Source organism: Zonotrichia albicollis, chromosome Z (assembly GCF_047830755.1).
Source record: "Zonotrichia albicollis isolate bZonAlb1 chromosome Z, bZonAlb1.hap1, whole genome shotgun sequence".
Classification (NCBI taxonomy): Eukaryota; Metazoa; Chordata; class Aves; order Passeriformes; family Passerellidae; genus Zonotrichia; species Zonotrichia albicollis.
The window spans coordinates 51634734-51651262 of NC_133860.1; the positions used below are offsets into that span (position 1 = coordinate 51634734).

At 42.0% G+C, this 16529-nt stretch overlaps 2 protein-coding genes across 11 annotated transcripts in view; both read right to left on the bottom strand.

The window, feature by feature from the left end:
• The window catches only part of HAUS6 (HAUS augmin like complex subunit 6), a 31729-nt gene extending 29586 nt beyond the window's left edge, over positions 1 to 2143 (bottom strand). For 2 of the 8 annotated variants that reach the window (XM_014269809.3, XM_005490951.4), the window contains exons 1-2: positions 1888 to 2141; positions 335 to 430 (exon numbers count right to left, since the gene is read on the bottom strand). In XM_014269809.3, the coding sequence (XP_014125284.3) occupies positions 335 to 430; positions 1888 to 2126 (335 nt within the window). In that variant the 5' untranslated portion in view covers positions 2127 to 2141. Of the gene's footprint in view, positions 1 to 334; positions 431 to 968; positions 1612 to 1636; positions 1865 to 1887 lie in introns of those variants that run through there. The other 6 variants (XM_026795779.2, XM_026795776.2, XM_026795777.2 and 3 more) reach the window with 6 other exon arrangements.
• Positions 2144 to 2773: 630 nt separating this feature from the next.
• Positions 2774 to 16250, bottom strand: PLIN2 (perilipin 2). Of its 3 annotated transcripts, none has more exons than XM_005490925.4 (9): positions 16113 to 16250; positions 14010 to 14066; positions 13734 to 13929; positions 12990 to 13072; positions 12191 to 12476; positions 11678 to 11862; positions 10785 to 10919; positions 9841 to 10131; positions 2774 to 3730 (listed from the first exon to the last, which is right to left on the bottom strand). In XM_005490925.4, the coding sequence occupies exons 2-9, from the start codon at positions 14037 to 14039 to the stop codon at positions 3596 to 3598; spliced, it is 1341 nt and encodes a 446-aa protein (XP_005490982.1). In that variant the 5' UTR covers positions 14040 to 14066; positions 16113 to 16250; the 3' UTR covers positions 2774 to 3595. The 3 variants fall into 3 exon arrangements, with proteins under 3 accessions (XP_005490982.1, XP_074389525.1, XP_074389526.1); XM_074533424.1 differs by having other exon boundaries at positions 11678 to 11868; XM_074533425.1 differs by lacking the exon at positions 2774 to 3730 and having other exon boundaries at positions 8819 to 10131; positions 11678 to 11868.
• Positions 16251 to 16529: the final 279 nt, after the last annotated feature.

The following is a 16529-nucleotide window of genomic DNA, read 5'->3' on the forward strand; positions in this document are numbered from 1 at the left end:
ATTAAAGTACACAGGGCTCTTGCCATGTTGAAGGTCCTGGAAACAATCCATAAATGACAAATATTATTTTCTGTTTGGTCAGAAAGAACAAGACCCGTAGATTAGTTGTCAGCTGTTAAAATTTGTATCAAAGTTGCCAAGTAACAGAAACAACTAACTAAGGCAAGGTTTCAGACTGATCAAAATTGAGTAAACTGTGATCAAAACAAAACAAATTCTCTGTCTGTATGCTTTTCTTCCACAGTATTCCCCAAGAAACCTTCCCCTCCAGCAACTATATAAAACATACTCTTAATGAAGGGCACATCAGTAACCTAAGAAGCCAAACACTTACTTCAAAGTTATTTCTGCACGGCGCTTATCCAGCTTAGCAAAGAAGAAGTGGATAATGGTGGCAAACGCTTTGGCATTCGGTGCAGCAAACATATCCCTAATACAAAAATAAACACCCACATCAGAAGTAGCTATGGTGACAAATTAACAGAGCACTTTTATTGTCTGCTAAAGACTACAAAACAGTGTTATTACAGCGACCTGAGGAGGTCTCCATGGTGAGAGAAGAACGAGAATCTTGTTTCTTGATCAGAAGGCTGGATTTATTGATATATAATATATAATACATTATAACTATACTAAAAAGAATAAGGAGAGAAGTTGCAGAGGCTTGCTAAGATAAGAATAGAATAGAAAGAATGAATAACAAAGTTCTGTCTCCAGGGCCTCTGTCCCTGAGCTTGCTTCTGTGATTGGCCCCCAATTGGAAACATGGAAGATGAGCCAATCACAGTGCATCCTATTGCATTCCACAGCAGCTGATAACAATTGTTTACATTCTTCTTCTGGGGCCCTTGCTTCCCAGAAGATGCACAATCCCAAAGAAAGGATTTCTACGAAAAAATGTCTGGGACACAGTGTTATGTTACTGAATATTTAATTGAATGTTCTATTTCCTATGTAAAAGTATATACCTTTCATCCTGTTTAACACGGGTGAAATCCAGGGCTGCAAAAACAGCGTGGCCAACAGGTCGAAGGTTCTGCCCATCTGTCCTGCTCGTGTGAGACCCTCCCGCCTCACCCCACCAGGAGTGCTGCATTCAGCTCTGGTGCCCCCAACTTAACAAGGACACGGAACTGTTACATCAAGTCTAGAGGAAGGGCACAAAGTTGAAAAGCAGACTGGAGAACCTCCCCTACGAAGGCAGAGAGAGCTGGTGCTGTTCAGGAAAAGAGGAGGTTACATGAAGACCTTATAGCAACCTTACAGTATCTAAAGGGGGCCTACGGGGAGGCTGGAGAAGGACTCTTCGTCAGGAATTGTGGGGACAGAACAAGGAGTAATGGGTACAAGTTGAAATAGGGAAAATTTAGGTTAGGTATTTGGGAAAAAAATCTTTACTGTGACACTAGTGAGACACTGGAACAGGTTGCCCAGGGAGGTTGCAAATGCCCCAACCCTGGCAGTGTTTAAGGCTGGGGAAGGCCTTGAGCAGCCCGGCCCATGGCGGAGGGTGGATCTGCGCGATGTTTTAAGGTCCAGTCCAGCGCCCTAACGGTCACGGCGCTATGAAACAATTCCGGCAAGAGTGTTACCTTCCAAGGCAAGTTTTCAAAACACGCGCTAAAAAGCCCCTCACCTCGCCTTCCCCACATGACTGTGAGGGGGAGCAGGAGTTCTCACCATTCCTGGGTTTCATTTCTTCAGAAGCTCTGAGATAACGTGGACTGCGGCTGCACTCCGGGCATTTCCTGGGCGCTCTCTGTCGCTGGGGGCACAGGGCCCGTCGGCGGCCATGGCGAGACGGTCCCGCCTCGCGGCCCCGAGTGACACCGGGGCCTCGCTCGGACCCCCCGCCTCCGCCCTCCCCCGGCTCTCCCGAGCACTAACCTCCCTAGCTGTACGCCCGGGTACTGTTTCGGGTCGAAGCCCAAGGCCAGCAAACATATCCAGAGGTGACTGCTCTCCCACTTAGCGTCCTCCACTGCAGCTCCCGGCAACGAGGGGGTAAAAGAGTCCTCCGCCACCTCCTGGGTACAAGACGGCTCCGACAAACGGCCGGTAAGACGCGGCGTACCCGCCGCCATCTTGCCGAGCCCGCCAAAACCTCCCACGGGCGGACCGCCCATACCACGTCCCTATCCTCGCGAGACCTCCCGTCCGCCACCGGCGTCCGAAGACGAGGCGAGCCGGACGCGCTGCCTCATGGGAGGTGTAGTCCGGGTGCCGGTATCCCTCCAGAGGGCCCTTCGTTTTTCGTAATCGGATTGCAGAATTTACGCGGGGGGAAAAAAAAACCCCACCAAACCAAAACAAAGAAAAACCCCAAAACCAAAATGAAATAAACCAAAAACCCAAACAAAAGCTCCCAAAACAAAACAAAAAACCAACAAAACCAAAATAATAATAATAAAAAACCCACAAAAAAAAAAAAACCAACAACAAAAAATAACCCCTAACCCTAACAAGAAAAACTCACACCGACAAGCGTGCTGTGCGGTTCAAACTTTTATTCCAAGGCATTTCAGCGGCCAGACTTGCAGGCCCTCACAAGACCAGGCGTCCCAGGCTGAGGGCGCAGCAGGCCCGCGGCTGCAGAGAGTGGCCTCGGCCGCAGCTCCCGGCGCAGCGCTGCAGGCACGCGGCCCACACGGACAGGTCGGCCTGGTCCTCGGAAAGAAATGTCAACAAGTCCGCCTCCAGTCCCATTACCCCTCTCCCCAACTCCTCGAGAAGTTACTGTGTGCGAGCAAATGCGCAAAAGACTCACCAGCACTTAGCAAATAACTGATTGAGATTTTATTACAACACTTTTTAAAAAATAACTGTCGCCAGAACTCTTAAATTCAATTCCCTCTTTTTTCCCAAATTTTCTTTTGTCTGAAATCTTTATCTCTTTACTCTCTTGCTTTCCTTTCTTTTTACAATCTATTCCCCTTTCTTATTTAAATGCTATTCTTATACCCAAAACACTTTAATATTGAAGCATTTACTCCCTTTAGTCTCAGGCGCCACAATTGATAGCATCACGATGGCCATAATATTTGCACACAGAAGGCATGTGGAAAGAAAGGAAGTCCTTTAGTGCATAAAGCACTCTTGCCAAAGGAAAGCTCTAAGCGTCTAAGCTCTGTAGGTGCAGAGCCTAACAAAAGTACCTGAGAAAATCCAACAGACAAAGTCTCTTACCCCTTCCAGCAGCAAAGAGGTAGATGCAGCACTGCTTTTCACATAGACTGAAAGTGGGCAAATCCTCATCAACTCCTTTTGTTGGCAGCCCTGTATGCAAAGCACTGGGGTGTTCTCATGGCTGCTACCAGCAGAACAAATCACCAATAAAAATCAGATTAGTTGGATATATTGATTAGGCTACCTGGCTTGTAGAACTGGAGCCTGACACCCGTGCTAACCAATTAATGTAGCATGCATTCCTTACATTGAAAAACCCAGATTTGTGATGCAGCTAAGTGAAACAGTACTGATTTTTAAAAAAGTATCCCCATAATCCCTAAACTAGGCAGGTTCATCTTTAAAAAGGACAAATCTAAATCAAACATGGCAAAGGTACATTGTATCAAAAAGACATTTTTATGCTTCTCTATTCAGCTCTTTGCCCTGTAGTGTAAGGACCATTTGTGCGTGAAAAATCCTGTTGATCCTCTTCATCCAAATCCAAAATGTCTGGGACATCATCTGACTCTGAAGACAGGTCTGTAATAGCGAAATCTGGAACCTGTGTAGGAATGAAATTTCAATCAATTCAAAAGTAAAACTAAAAATATTTGTGCAGTACTCCTTCACTGAAGACAGGACACAAAGGTGCTCAGCATTTCTAGAAATCAGACCAAACATCCGGATTACAGAGTGAAATATGCTCAGACACAAAGGCAACAGGAACCATTAAGACAAATCAAATACTACACAAGAAAGCAGTTGCTCAGAAGGTCAGATTTTATCGTAGAGATGGAAAAGAGCTGAAGGTAGTAGACTGAATTTAGTGAAACTAGTGACTGGAAACTTAAGAAAGGAGGTTTTCAAACTAATGTTGCCTTTCTTCTTTTCACCAAAGCAATGGACTATACAAAGTTATCTGCCCTGAGGAGATTGGTACAGATTGATACTGTGTTGCTCTGCCTGCCGACTACATAAGACCTTTTCTGATGAACCAAATACTTGGAACTGCAGTCTCGCTTTGGCCTCTGTTTTAACTGCATGAATAGTATTCTGTACTGCTAAGCAGCATAGGGTTTCAGGAATTGCCAGAAAGACATCAGTGGATACATGGATGTTAACAGACTTCTAAAAATGTTGGCTAAGACACTTAGGAGCTTAAGTACCAACCCTTAAGTCCCCTTAGTAGGACTTGGACTTCTTAGGCACTTCTGAAAAATGGGATAAAATTAAGCAATTTACTCATAAGTTTTTTGCCCCAACTGAAAAATACTCACATCTGTAATATGGTTAATGGTCAGTTTTAATGTTGGTGATATGCTGTACTTGGAACCAGACACAGTATCAGCAAATAACTACTGCTGCATTTTGACAGGACCTTGGTTCTGCATGTTCAAAGCAATAGCAGCTTGTAGGCATTTCTGTAACTTAAGCTCAGCACTGACTGAAGAGACATTTTAATGCATTCCCTAACTGCAAAACATCTTATGACTTACTTTAATGAAAGACAGTAAGCAAGAAAAATCTATGCTTTGCCTGCCGTGATGACAGGTCAGAAAGGCAGACAACGTATCAAATAAAGGGACTATTACTTCAGCTATCAGGTTGTACACAACACAGAAGCACTGCACAGTAATTTACTGGTCTTACGGAATAGGTTGTCATTGGACACCAGGGATCTTTGAAATACTAATTTTTTATTAAAACTGATCTTTAGAAGAATTTAAGCAGCATGTGACTAACCAGGCATTGTTATGAATACCATGAAATGCATATACCACGTTGGAAACTTAAGCTTGATCAAAATAAGATCAGTAATTTTTGTTTCCCAAAAGATCAAAAAGGCACTAGGGAATGCAGGAAACACTCTTTCTACCAGCAAGGATTATCTTGCAGCTTTTTACTTATGGCAGTTTTCCTAAAATTCTCATTACCGTGCTTGGACAAGGAAACAGATTTCTCCATTACCAGCACATGATCTTGTATTTCATACAGCAGTACAAATAGAGATGTCCTAAAAAGATTATCCATAGTCCATATGGATAGTTTTATGTATTATATGCATACATGCTCAAATGGTTTTATGTATTTACACTGACCAGGACACAGCCACGTCCACTAAGTGTGTCTGACCAGTAGGAATTTTCTCTATCATTCATTTAATTGGTTTTTATTACTTACATCCATTTTGTTCTTAGTAACAGAAATATTGCCCAAATTTAAGTTTCTGCTTTCTTCATCTCCTTAATGCATGCAGCAGAAGAACCCGATTCCTTTAATGTAAGATTTTGATAGCCATGAGAGAACTTCAAATTGGAGTACATCTCTGAGTAAAACCTACTGTCAAAACTCACTTCAGTTTTGACCATGCTAAATTATATTGGAATATATCTGCACCAGTCTAACTAAAACAATGCAAAGCCCTTGGTGTTATGGAATTCCTTATGTAAAAGATCTTTACTTTCAGTTGGCTCACTGTTTTCTTTCGACTTCCTATCAATTACTGAATAAAAAAGACTAGATAAAACTCTTCTTCATGCAATTTCTCTGTATGACTCAGTAAATCATTTACAAAGATATACTTGCAAAATCCCTACATAGAACAGTGCAAAAAAATACTATGGCGTTTTGCTGTCTTCATATATACATTGAAGTCAATACTAAAAACTTCAATCTGTTTGGTTGTTGGGCTAAGTTTTTAGAACTGAGCCACTAGCATTTTGACACAGTGTCCTCATTTTGTGAGCTTTCAGAACAAGCGCTTATTTTTAGTCATCAAGAGACTGTATTATCCAAAAGATATAAAATTGCCATGAATTGGCAATAAAAAAATATAAATTTATTTAACAAAACATTGTGCATAATACCTCCAGCAATCTGCTGCATGTAAGACTCTCTGATCATGCAAACTACTAACCAAGCATGCTTAAAAATAATTTTCGTTCCGTTTCATCTTTTTGAGGGTTTAAAAAAGCCTTTTAGTGGTAGTTACTGCTTTTTTTAAACAATGAATGAGAAATATTCCCAAATCCTTTCACCTATTTTACTAGCTATAAAATATTACCCTAAGTTGAATTCTGGAAAAGCTCATTGCAAAAATATTAATCTTGAAGAATAGGAGACATTTCCAAATCTTTACACCTTTCTTCAGATTTAGGCAAACTAACTGCATCTCCAGGCCTTATACAAATCTTATAATTTGGCTTTGACCAATGATATAAATATGTTTGCAAAACTTGCATACCATATGGACCTATTTACAAATGCTTATATTGAAAGCTTTTCTAAAAAACAATTGTCAGCAATGATAGAATAATAGTTCTCTCTTAAAATGCACCTGGGAAGAGGTAGCATGAACAATTTTTGAGTGATCTCCAAAAGAGCAAAAGTAATTTTTTGAATTCTAAATAAATCCTAAATAACTTTACAAGTGATAATGATCTTAATATCAGGTTAGTATTCTAACCTTTACCACCCCAAGTTTTATGTGACTAGAAGCCTTTGACATTCTTCCATTTAATCTAGTTTACCTGCCTTGTTGAAAATAGTTGAATCTACTTCCTATAATTTTCAACACATCTGGTCCTACCTTTTTTAAAAGGTTCCAGAGAAACCTCAGTTTTCTAGCTCAAGCTATGTCCTCAAATATGATTTTGACTAAGAGGAAGCAAGCTTTTGTGCAGTGCAGCTAAGCTGTTCAATACATACACTTTAAGAGAAACATGTAAGATGGCAGTATCTCAGCTTTCCCTTCTTTTATTTTTGAGGAAGCACATCAGCTTCAGTCAAAAACAGTGGCAAAAAGACAAGACTTTGGAAGGCATCATTCTTGCCTCCACTGGATATGTTAATAGTCCCTTTCTCTAGCTGCACTAGAGAAAAATCCTAAGTTCTGTCTGTAGAGCTGCAGTTAGACTGAAGTGTGGAATATGCTATGCTAAATTACCTGCGATAAGATACTCATGCAAGTACGGTTGCAAATCAGTTTAAATATTCAATGCTGTCCTTATTAGCAGAATCTAATAATCTTAATGACAGAATTTTATAATATTTAAAAAATCAGTAGTAGCAAATACCAATTTGCTGCTACTCACTCATCTCTTCCACTAAGGAAGAGCTCCTAATTCCAGTGGGGGTTGGAGGGTTGTGTGTCTGTGCACAGAAACTTTAAAACATTTGCAGAGTGGGCAGCATCCTACAAAACAAGCACCTATCACAACAGCATCCTTGATTTCCACTTCATCTGCTTGCTGAGATTTAGTAAAGATGGACAGCCATGCAAGAATACAAACCAGCAACACAAGACAGAATAGACACAATGTACGGCTCCTGCATTAATGCTAGATGATGCTGTTTATTTCTCAGTCCTTAAAAGACATTGAAAAGTTTGAATATTTTATTTGACTGATCACATCAGGATGAAGTCCCAGAGCAACTAGACTCTAAAACGCACATAGAAGAATGGGAATTCCCTTCTTTGAACAGCCCACTACTCCCACAACTAATTAGTTCCATTCAGTTTCTGAGCAATCTATAATAGTGGATTCACTCCACAAGTATTATTGCAAATGGAGATAAAAAGGATATTCTTGCTGGACCTATGCAATAGTAAACTTAAATTTATTCCTGAAAGCACTATGTCTCCAATAGTCTTAAGTCAGGCCCTAGCTGCAAAGGAGTCTCATCATCTCATGTTTATTTCATGTTAAACACTCCCCTTATATAAAGGGAATATTAAAACCCGTAAGCTACAGAATCTTTACCTGCAATCCTGTTTTGCTACAGTTTCATTTGATACTGTGCTTAAAACAATCTTCCTTACACTTGTAGGCCAAGCCCGATCCAACAGATAACCCTCTCATATTAAACAGCTGGACAACAAGTAATCTGCTTTAGTGCCTACATCAAACCAGGTGGAGATATTTGTTCCATGTAGCAAAGTGAGACTATGTGGTAAGTTTTCTTTGAACTGTGTTTTTGCCTCACTATTTGGTAACTTCTTTGAAAATGGTGGCTCGCATTGCTACACTAGATGATTGTGATCCAAAGTTGTACAGGGCATGCATCAAGGAAAAGGATACAACTTACCTGGACAGCCCTAACCCAAGAAAGCTTATTTCTTAGAAACTACTTCTCTTCCAGTGGAGGTGTTCACAGGACTTAGTGAGAACAATTCCACTTAAGTAACTGAGCATTAACATACATTTGTCACTCAAGTTCAAGAGGAAAAGAAAGTTAAAATGGTGATGCAGCTGAGAAGTAAACACTGCTTATAGGGAGTCAGAAGACAAAGCAGGTAGATGGCCAGCACATACAACACCTACTGTGAAGGGTTGAGAGGGTTCTTTTGTCCACATCCATCTGTTTTCAATATTAAAACTTCCAGCAGCTCACAGCTTAGGTCATCTTTAAAGGTGACAAAGCAAGGATCAGCAAAAGCAGCAGTAAAGCTAAGACTCAACGGGTAGATACACAGAAATTCAACAGCAAGGAAATGGTGCAGCAGTATCTTATCTATCCATCAATACATACACAAACATTTTCAATGCACATCTACATCGTTTGCATGTCAAACTTGCTTTCTGCTGGACCCAGTTTGAGAGAGACACAGAAGAGCAAGTTAGACTGTTTTAAAACAAAGGAGACAGGCTTTGACTACTAAAGCATTTATTACTAACATACAAAAATGAGTTACAAAGCAATAGCTACAAAAACACACAATAGCAGGCACTTTGGTACAAACAGCATGAATCTTTTGTTTATACTGCATATTAAAAAGTGTGTTGATAATTATTTGGTCAATCACTGGAACAGTGTTCATGGAGCATCTAGATGATGCTCTTAACCATATAGTTTAGTTTTCAGTTAGTCCTGCACGGAGCAGGAGTCAAACTTGTTGATGCTTATTGGTCCATTCCAGCTTGAGATAATCTATGATTCTGTGGTCATGTTAATGTGTAATACAATAATGAAATTTGTACAATTAATGCTAACACTGCCACAGCATTTTACTCCAGCTGACTCATTCAGAAACCTCGCTTTCAGCTTTGGCATTCTGCACTCACAGAACTTTTGTCAGGAATGATGTAGCAATAGAATTTGAAAGTCAGATGCATATTTATCAAATGTGGGATCTGCAGTGAACACAGCATTCAAGTGTACATAGCTAGACTGTAGAGCTGTTAAATGCATTTCACAGTATGTAAAGCTTTTATATCTTTCTGGTAGAGATTAGGCAACAAAATCAAAGGCCTTCAGCTATGGTGGGTTTCATTTAGACTAATGGTATTTATACCACTGAAGCACAATGAGGCGCTTGACAGACTAATAGGGCATCTTGACAACTGTCAGCAGCAATACTTAGGCACTTGAATCTCTTTTAAGAGTGGCTTAACTACACAGGACAATGCAACCCATGTGTAAGTGTCCTGGCCTCTAGAATCCCCTATTCCTGTATTTATGAATTGTTCACCAAAAAACGGTGAAAATGGATTTTTTTTTGCCAACTACACTTAGGCCACTCATTTGGTCAGTCAGCAGAGTATATGTGTGCTATGCAGCTTGTTCAGCAGTGTGTTCAGGCTGTTTGTCTTTTTGGCTGGAACTTTCCTCCCCTTCACCTTTGCTTTCAGCATGCTGAATGCCAGGCAGTTGTAGGTAAAAGGGACCTACCAGCCAGTTGAGCGGTGTGTTGTTAACAAGATAATCCATCACATCATCCAGAGACTCCTTCATTTTCTTCAGCTGTCCTTTGCTAGCTGCAATGAAGCTGTCTGATAATTCTTGGAAAGAGGATGCTGACCGAAAGCTCTGGTAGACATCACCTGCCATTGACCCAACACTGTAAACCTGATCCTGTACATTCTGTGGCAGCCCCTGAAGGCTTGAGACCAGTGTGAGGCAGGTGGTCTGAAGCTGCTGAGTGAGGCTCTGTGCAATAGCTAGAGTTCTTGACTCAATGTGCTAGAAAGAACAAGCACAACAGCAAATTAGTGTCTTTTTATGACTGTAGCAGCTTTATGTTGGTCAAGATACATAAAGAAGCAAAGTAAAGTGGATACAGGTGACATAAAGCTATAGCAGATAATAAACCAGGTTTTTAGTCTGAAGCATCAAAGACTTAGAAGTACTTGGTATTTCTTCAACACTCAAGTACTTTGTGAAAAGAAACTGATAGCTTCTACCCAGCAACAGTCAAGCAGACTCTCATTTCAACTCTGGATAACAAGTCACAGCAGGTAAGTACATTCTAATCAATGAGCTATCCCTGAAAGTTATGTGTAGGACTGAGTGAGTCTGTGGCTAAGACTGCTGACAAATCATTATTTCTGGTCTGGACACATCACATAATTGGTTTCTAACTAATCTACATACAGATATTCCAATATGAGTTTTCATGCTAAACAGGATAAGCATTCTCAAGAGAGGAGAATGAACCTGAGTGTTTGCAGCAAGTAGACCCATTTAAAGAGTTAAAGACCCCTAGTTCTCAGAAGTCAGCTGTCCTTAGCTTCAGCATGCAGCCTCTCTCTCGCACACTTTAGAGACTGTTAGTTTGCCATTACCTTGATGAGATAAAAAATATTGATTTCTGGTGTACATTTACATCTATTTACCTCAGCACTACGCAGATCATCACCATCACTTTGGCCTGTATTTTTCTTCCATTCTATCCAGGACTGATAAAGCTTTTCCTGAGCACCAAGAAGTTTCTTATTGGCACTATTCACGTTCTTTCTGGCATACTCAATCTGAAATAGAGCCAAATAAGGAAGTAGAGCCAAGAATCCAAACAGTTCCTCTAGGGCTTCTCTACCCTGACTTTTTTGTACTCTCCTTTTAAAATCCTTCAGAAATTCAGTATAAACAACTTTGGGTAGTGTAAGCATGCGTTTAGTCTCATTAAAGAATTGAAAACTGAAAGCAGTTTTAAGATGTTGTGTAGTGTTCCCCTCTGCCTTGACTATTTCCCCATCCCCCACTGGCATCCTACAGGAGGAACTGAAAGTGTATTGAAGCCCATGACTCTGTGTGCAGTTTGTCATGCACATAAAGATGTTTGCTGGAATAAAGACTGCTGAAGTACCAGAAATACTCAGAGATAGAAGCAGCAAGAGAGCAAGTCCCAAAAGAATTTGAAATTTCACTAATAAAAATGATTTAAAGGACTGATGTGTTTCTAAACTGCATGACACTTTCTCCACTGAATGAAGTATGTGCCAAAACCAGCACTACAAAACAGGCATAAATTTAAACACATCACTTCTGTTTCTGCAGTGCTTGCATCTACAAGCAATTGCTCATTAGTTTACAGCTTAGCCTGATTTAGAGCTCTCCTGAATGATGACAAAAATCGCTTAATGGCAAATTCTTTGTAGTTAATGTAATAATGTTCATGGATTTAGTCAGAGAGCAATCCCAGTTTTCCTGCGACTCTTTCAGCTATTTTCTTCACACTAAACCAAGGCCAACGTATGGTTTTTATGTATCAAGTGAAAGTTTGACTCACCAGACTAACAGTGTAGTGGAGCTGAGAGATTGTCTCCTGGCTTTTCTGTTTAGCATCTCTAACTTTGTTTAAGGCTTGTTGGTAGGCACGTGTGCGGACTTTTGAAGACAGGGATCCTAGTCTAACATAGTAGCTTGGCTTTTGGACTCCAACTTCAAAGCCTTCAACATTTGCAGCTTCTTTCTCTAGGTATGTAGAAAGGAAGCAAATTGATTACTAGAGGAAACATTAAGAGGTCTGAGACAATTTCATCTGCCTAGTAATAGCTGAACACAGGGCTTGTTGAGTAGTCCTTCAGCACCATGATTAGGCTGATAGACCACTTTATAGAGAAATCCTTACTTTCATTCCGCTTCCTTGTGAAGATGCTGCTATTACAATCAGCAAGGTAAAAGACAGTTTGGGAGGCATGTGCCCCCCCCTCCCCCACTATGAGTATGCAATATATGGATGATTGCTTGCTTCTCTCCAATATAAGCATTCCAACAAAATCAAACCTTCAAATCGTCTTACCTAGTTCTGCTTCTGTAAGTGGAAGATACTGGTCTACAAGGGTCTCTGATTTTGTGAGAGCACTGTCCACACCACTGCTCACCATTTGCACCACACGACTTCCCAGGACAGTGTTAATGCTGCCACTGACAACTGACTTGGTCATTTCTACGCTGTCTTGCACTGCTTCCTTAGTCTTGCCCACAACTCCAGTGATTGTGTGAGCAACAGTTTCCTTGGCACCAGTCACAGTGGTTGTTACAGCTTCTCTGGCTCCAACAACTACATCCTTGGCATTGGCAACAACCTGCCCCAGGAGATACGTAGATTTACTATAAAGTATTAACTAGGGAGAACTACAGCATTTTAAGTCCAGGAAATGATAAATATATGCTAAAGCTTGTACAAGTATTGGTTATCTAGGAGAAAATGTGCCCTAAAAAATATGTACAAGAGAAAAAAAGAGCATGACTGCCACAAAGCTTTTGAAGTTTTCAAAAACTTCAGTGAACGTAATCCAGGCACTTTGTGCAAGAAAGAGACAAAGACTCAAGTTTTAAAAGACACCACCAGTGAACTGCACTCACAGAAAAATGTTGTCAAGTGATGGACAATTTAAAATAATATAAAAAACCAAAAAGCTTAATGGTCTCCCAAAGGCAACCAACAGTTCTACACATCAATCCTTGACTTTCTCATTGCTTCCAAGCTGTGCTTCAGGCACAGCTTTTTGAAATGTATCTCCCCTGGGTTTTAGTGATAATAGAAAAGAAATGTTTATGGTTCTTCTGCTTAGCATACGTAAATGGAAAGAACTTACCTTGTCAGTGGGTTGATTCAGTATAGGCAGTCTCTCTTCAATTTTGTCTAGACCTATACAGGCATAGTTGTTGGCAACTACAACTATAAAAGAAATTACAAGAGTTGGCTTTAATTATTTTTCATCTAGTAAAAATCAAACTGAAAATTCCTCTTGAAAAAGAAGTCATGCAACACCCTTGAAGTAGTTTCCTCCTCTTCTCAGTGAGTTCTGAATCAGCAAAGCCAAAGAAAAAGGCAGATTTACAGTGCCAGAAAAAAAAATCCTCACTTGCAGGCAAAGAAAAGTCATCTGATAATTTACAAGCAACTGGCAGAAGCTGAAACACCTGTCCCTCTGCCATTCTATGAAACCAGGTTTCTGGTTACAACAGCCTTGTGACACAGCTTCCAAATTTAACCAGTTCTCAGTGTAAGAAAGCACAAGAGTAGCATATGAAACCAGGTGAAAGATGAGGAAAGTGTTGAGCAAGAAACTGCATAATCATCTCACATATAAAAGTCATCCATCAATTTAGTATTATGAAAGCTGGAATCTGCTTTCACTCCGGATTATTACCTTTTTTTTTTTAAGTCTTATCAATGTGTAATCAGTTACACAACAAATCAGGCAACAGGTTCAGTCTCAGTCAGCTACATGAAAGAGCATTCAAGACCAGCATGACCATGTTAAACCATAGGCGCATCTGGATATAAAAAACAATCAGTTGAACTAAAGTTACCAACAGCTTCATCTTTGTCTTACTTTGTGGTTCCAGTTTCTGAATGATAGGCATAGCACTTGTCATGGCTACTGATGTAATCGTCTTCACTCCTTTCTCTGCTATCTCACACACTGACTTCAAATAAGGATAGTTATCCTTTGTGGTGATGTAAGCTGTGGACACCATATCATAGGTGGAGCTCACCAAAGGAAGGTTGGCAACCCTCGATACAATGTTCTGTTTTAAAAGAGAAACGTGTTAGTAGACTCCCATTTTATGATCTAGACAAGGAAATTATGGGAGTAACTCAGACATACCTGCTGTGGATCAATTGCTGCCAATGCCATTTTTTCAGGTCTTGAACCTCACACAGCCTGTGAAAGAAGCATATATGAGCTACGGCATCATATCTGCTTCATCTAAGCACCAAACTTTGAAACCAACAACCTTCTTGTGATCCACCCCAGTTACTGGGATCAGGATGTTCACGTTTCATGCATACAGGAATTCGATTCCATTGTAACAATTTACAACCCAAAACTTGGTTTAGGTAATGCAAGTACAGCATATGCACGAGACAGGCTTTAAGGTACAGCAGTTAATTGATGAATAACCGAGTGGTTGGATAATTTTTTCTAGAAGAATTAAGACAGACTTATCTGTTGAGCCATGACAAAAAAAGCCAGCCTGCAAGTTACTGAAAATCTAGTTTAGAATGTCCAAGTCTGACAAAGAACCCCCCACCAATAGCTTTAACCAGATTAGATCTTTTAGGGAGCCCACCTAAGGCTCACTCTGTTCTGCTTGCTAAGGAGTTAGCATTCCTGTGATACGGAAAGCATCGGATTTCCCTACTGCAGAAAATAAATCTCCCTTATGCTAATTTAGAATAAATTATTACACGTTCCCCACTGAAACAAACTGCAAACGTTGATCATTCAACAAATCTACAGTACTCAACATTCATTCCAACATGTATTCATATGGAGAAAATACTAACAGCTGTCCCCACAAGAACCCTATAGAGTGGCAGGATATTGCAGTACTACATAAGGAGAACAGACTAAAGCACACTGTCATTCTATGGACACAGGTAGGCTGAACTAAATCTGCAAAAAGCACCTTTTCCATTAATGATTTCAATAATGCTGAAGTTCCAGAAGAATCTGCATGAATGAAGGCAACAAAAAGGTAAACTAGGAGTCCATCCTCAAAAAGGTTGTGGCTTATAAGGTTTGCCACATTCAGTTTGTTAGGTTTGTCAAAGAGCCAACAGCAGTTTTCTGTCTCATATGTATGACAGCAAAAAAGGAACATGTTAATATTCTATCTGAGGTAAATAATTACATAATGGGCAACAAGGACAAAGGCATCCTGTTAACATCTTGCAGGAATATTTGCACATATTAACATATATGTGCCATAAGGTAACGCTGGTAATGAGATTAACCACTGTACATGGAACACACAAGGAAAACAAGAGGTACACAATGGTTATGGTAGTAACAAGGACGTTCTCATTTAACTTAACAGGTATTTAAATACCTGCAGGAATGTGCTATGTTTTTCACACAGCATTACAAATCAGATCATTAGAAGTACAACTGTATTTCACCATGAACTGCAAAGCATGCTACAGAACAGGTGAATACTCTAATGCCACAGAATCTGGACTCTGAAGGAAGAAGTGCAGTTACTTTAAGGATCATTTAATATTCGTTGTGTATCTCATAAAATCAATCACACAGGGCACACATTTGAATTTTAGTCAATAAACCAGTCCAGTTAGCCTGTGAAGTTATTCCTGCTCCTAAAGACAAGGAAGATAACTAGGATCTCACACGCTTTCAGAGATCCCCTGAATAAGTTCAGCCCTAGCAAGAGTCAATCCATCCTCTGGAGCAGGTGAGTGAGACGCCTGGAATCCAAGGCCAAGCAGATTTCAGAGACGGCAAGAGTTTCTGGAGAGGAAAGCACACAGGCTACATCACAAACTTCATTCCTATTCTCCCCCTCCCTACGGAAGGAAGTGCAAGAAAGCAGCGCGATGAGCCACGCACAACAGCCGCGGCGCCTGCTCTGGCTCGCCGCGGTACCCAAGGCAGGAAAGCACACCGCTTTCCCAAGCGCCCTCACGGGCCGCTTCCGGGATGGGGCATTCCAACGCCGCTCCCGGGGGCGGACGAGGCTCCCGGGACTTTCTGGTCCCGGGAGAACCTCGGCCAGCGCACCGAAGCACGCCGGGCCGCGGGGCGGGGGCAGCGGGCACGGCACGGCCCGGCGGTCAGAGCTGCACTCAGGGCCGCGCCCCCGCCCGTTCCGCTCCGCGCCACCATATTGCGGACTCAGAACCCCGGGGCGGGCCGGCGCCGCCGCGGCCGCCGACAGCCGCGCCGGAGCACCGGGCCGGCCGTACTCACCCGGGAGGAGGAGCCGGAGCCGCCGCCGACAGGAGCACGGGCAGGGTCGCGGGCACGGGCGCCGCCGCCGCTGAGTGGGGAGCGCCGCCCTGGCCCCGCTATTTATGGGGCGTCACCGCCGCCGCGCGTCAGCCCCGGCGCGGGGCGGGGCCGGGCGCGCGGCGGGCGCCGCGGCTGCGGTCAGCGGGCGGGCTGCGCCTGCCCGCCGCTCCTGCGCCGCTGCTTCGGCCGAGCGCCGCCGCGCCCGGGCACCGACTGTGCTGAGCTGGGAGGGACTCGAGGGTCATCGAGGCCAGCTACCGGCCCTGCACAGGGCAGCCCCACACGGCAGTACCGTGTGCCTGAGAGCACTGTGCAAAGCTTTCTTGAACTCTGGCACGCTAGTGCTGTGACCACTGTCCTGGGGAGCAGGGAGCT

Excerpts from the sequence above, each read along its gene's own strand:
- PLIN2 (XM_074533424.1), bottom strand. The coding sequence starts at position 14,039 with ATGGCATTGGCAGCAATTGATCCACAGCAG. Across the intron at positions 13,073-13,733 it reads TCAGAAACTGGAACCACAAA|TTGTAGTTGCCAACAACTAT; the intron begins GTAAGACAAAGA and ends TTTCTTTTATAG. Across the intron at positions 10,132-10,784 it reads ATGATCTGCGTAGTGCTGAG|CACATTGAGTCAAGAACTCT; the intron begins GTAAATAGATGT and ends TGTTCTTTCTAG.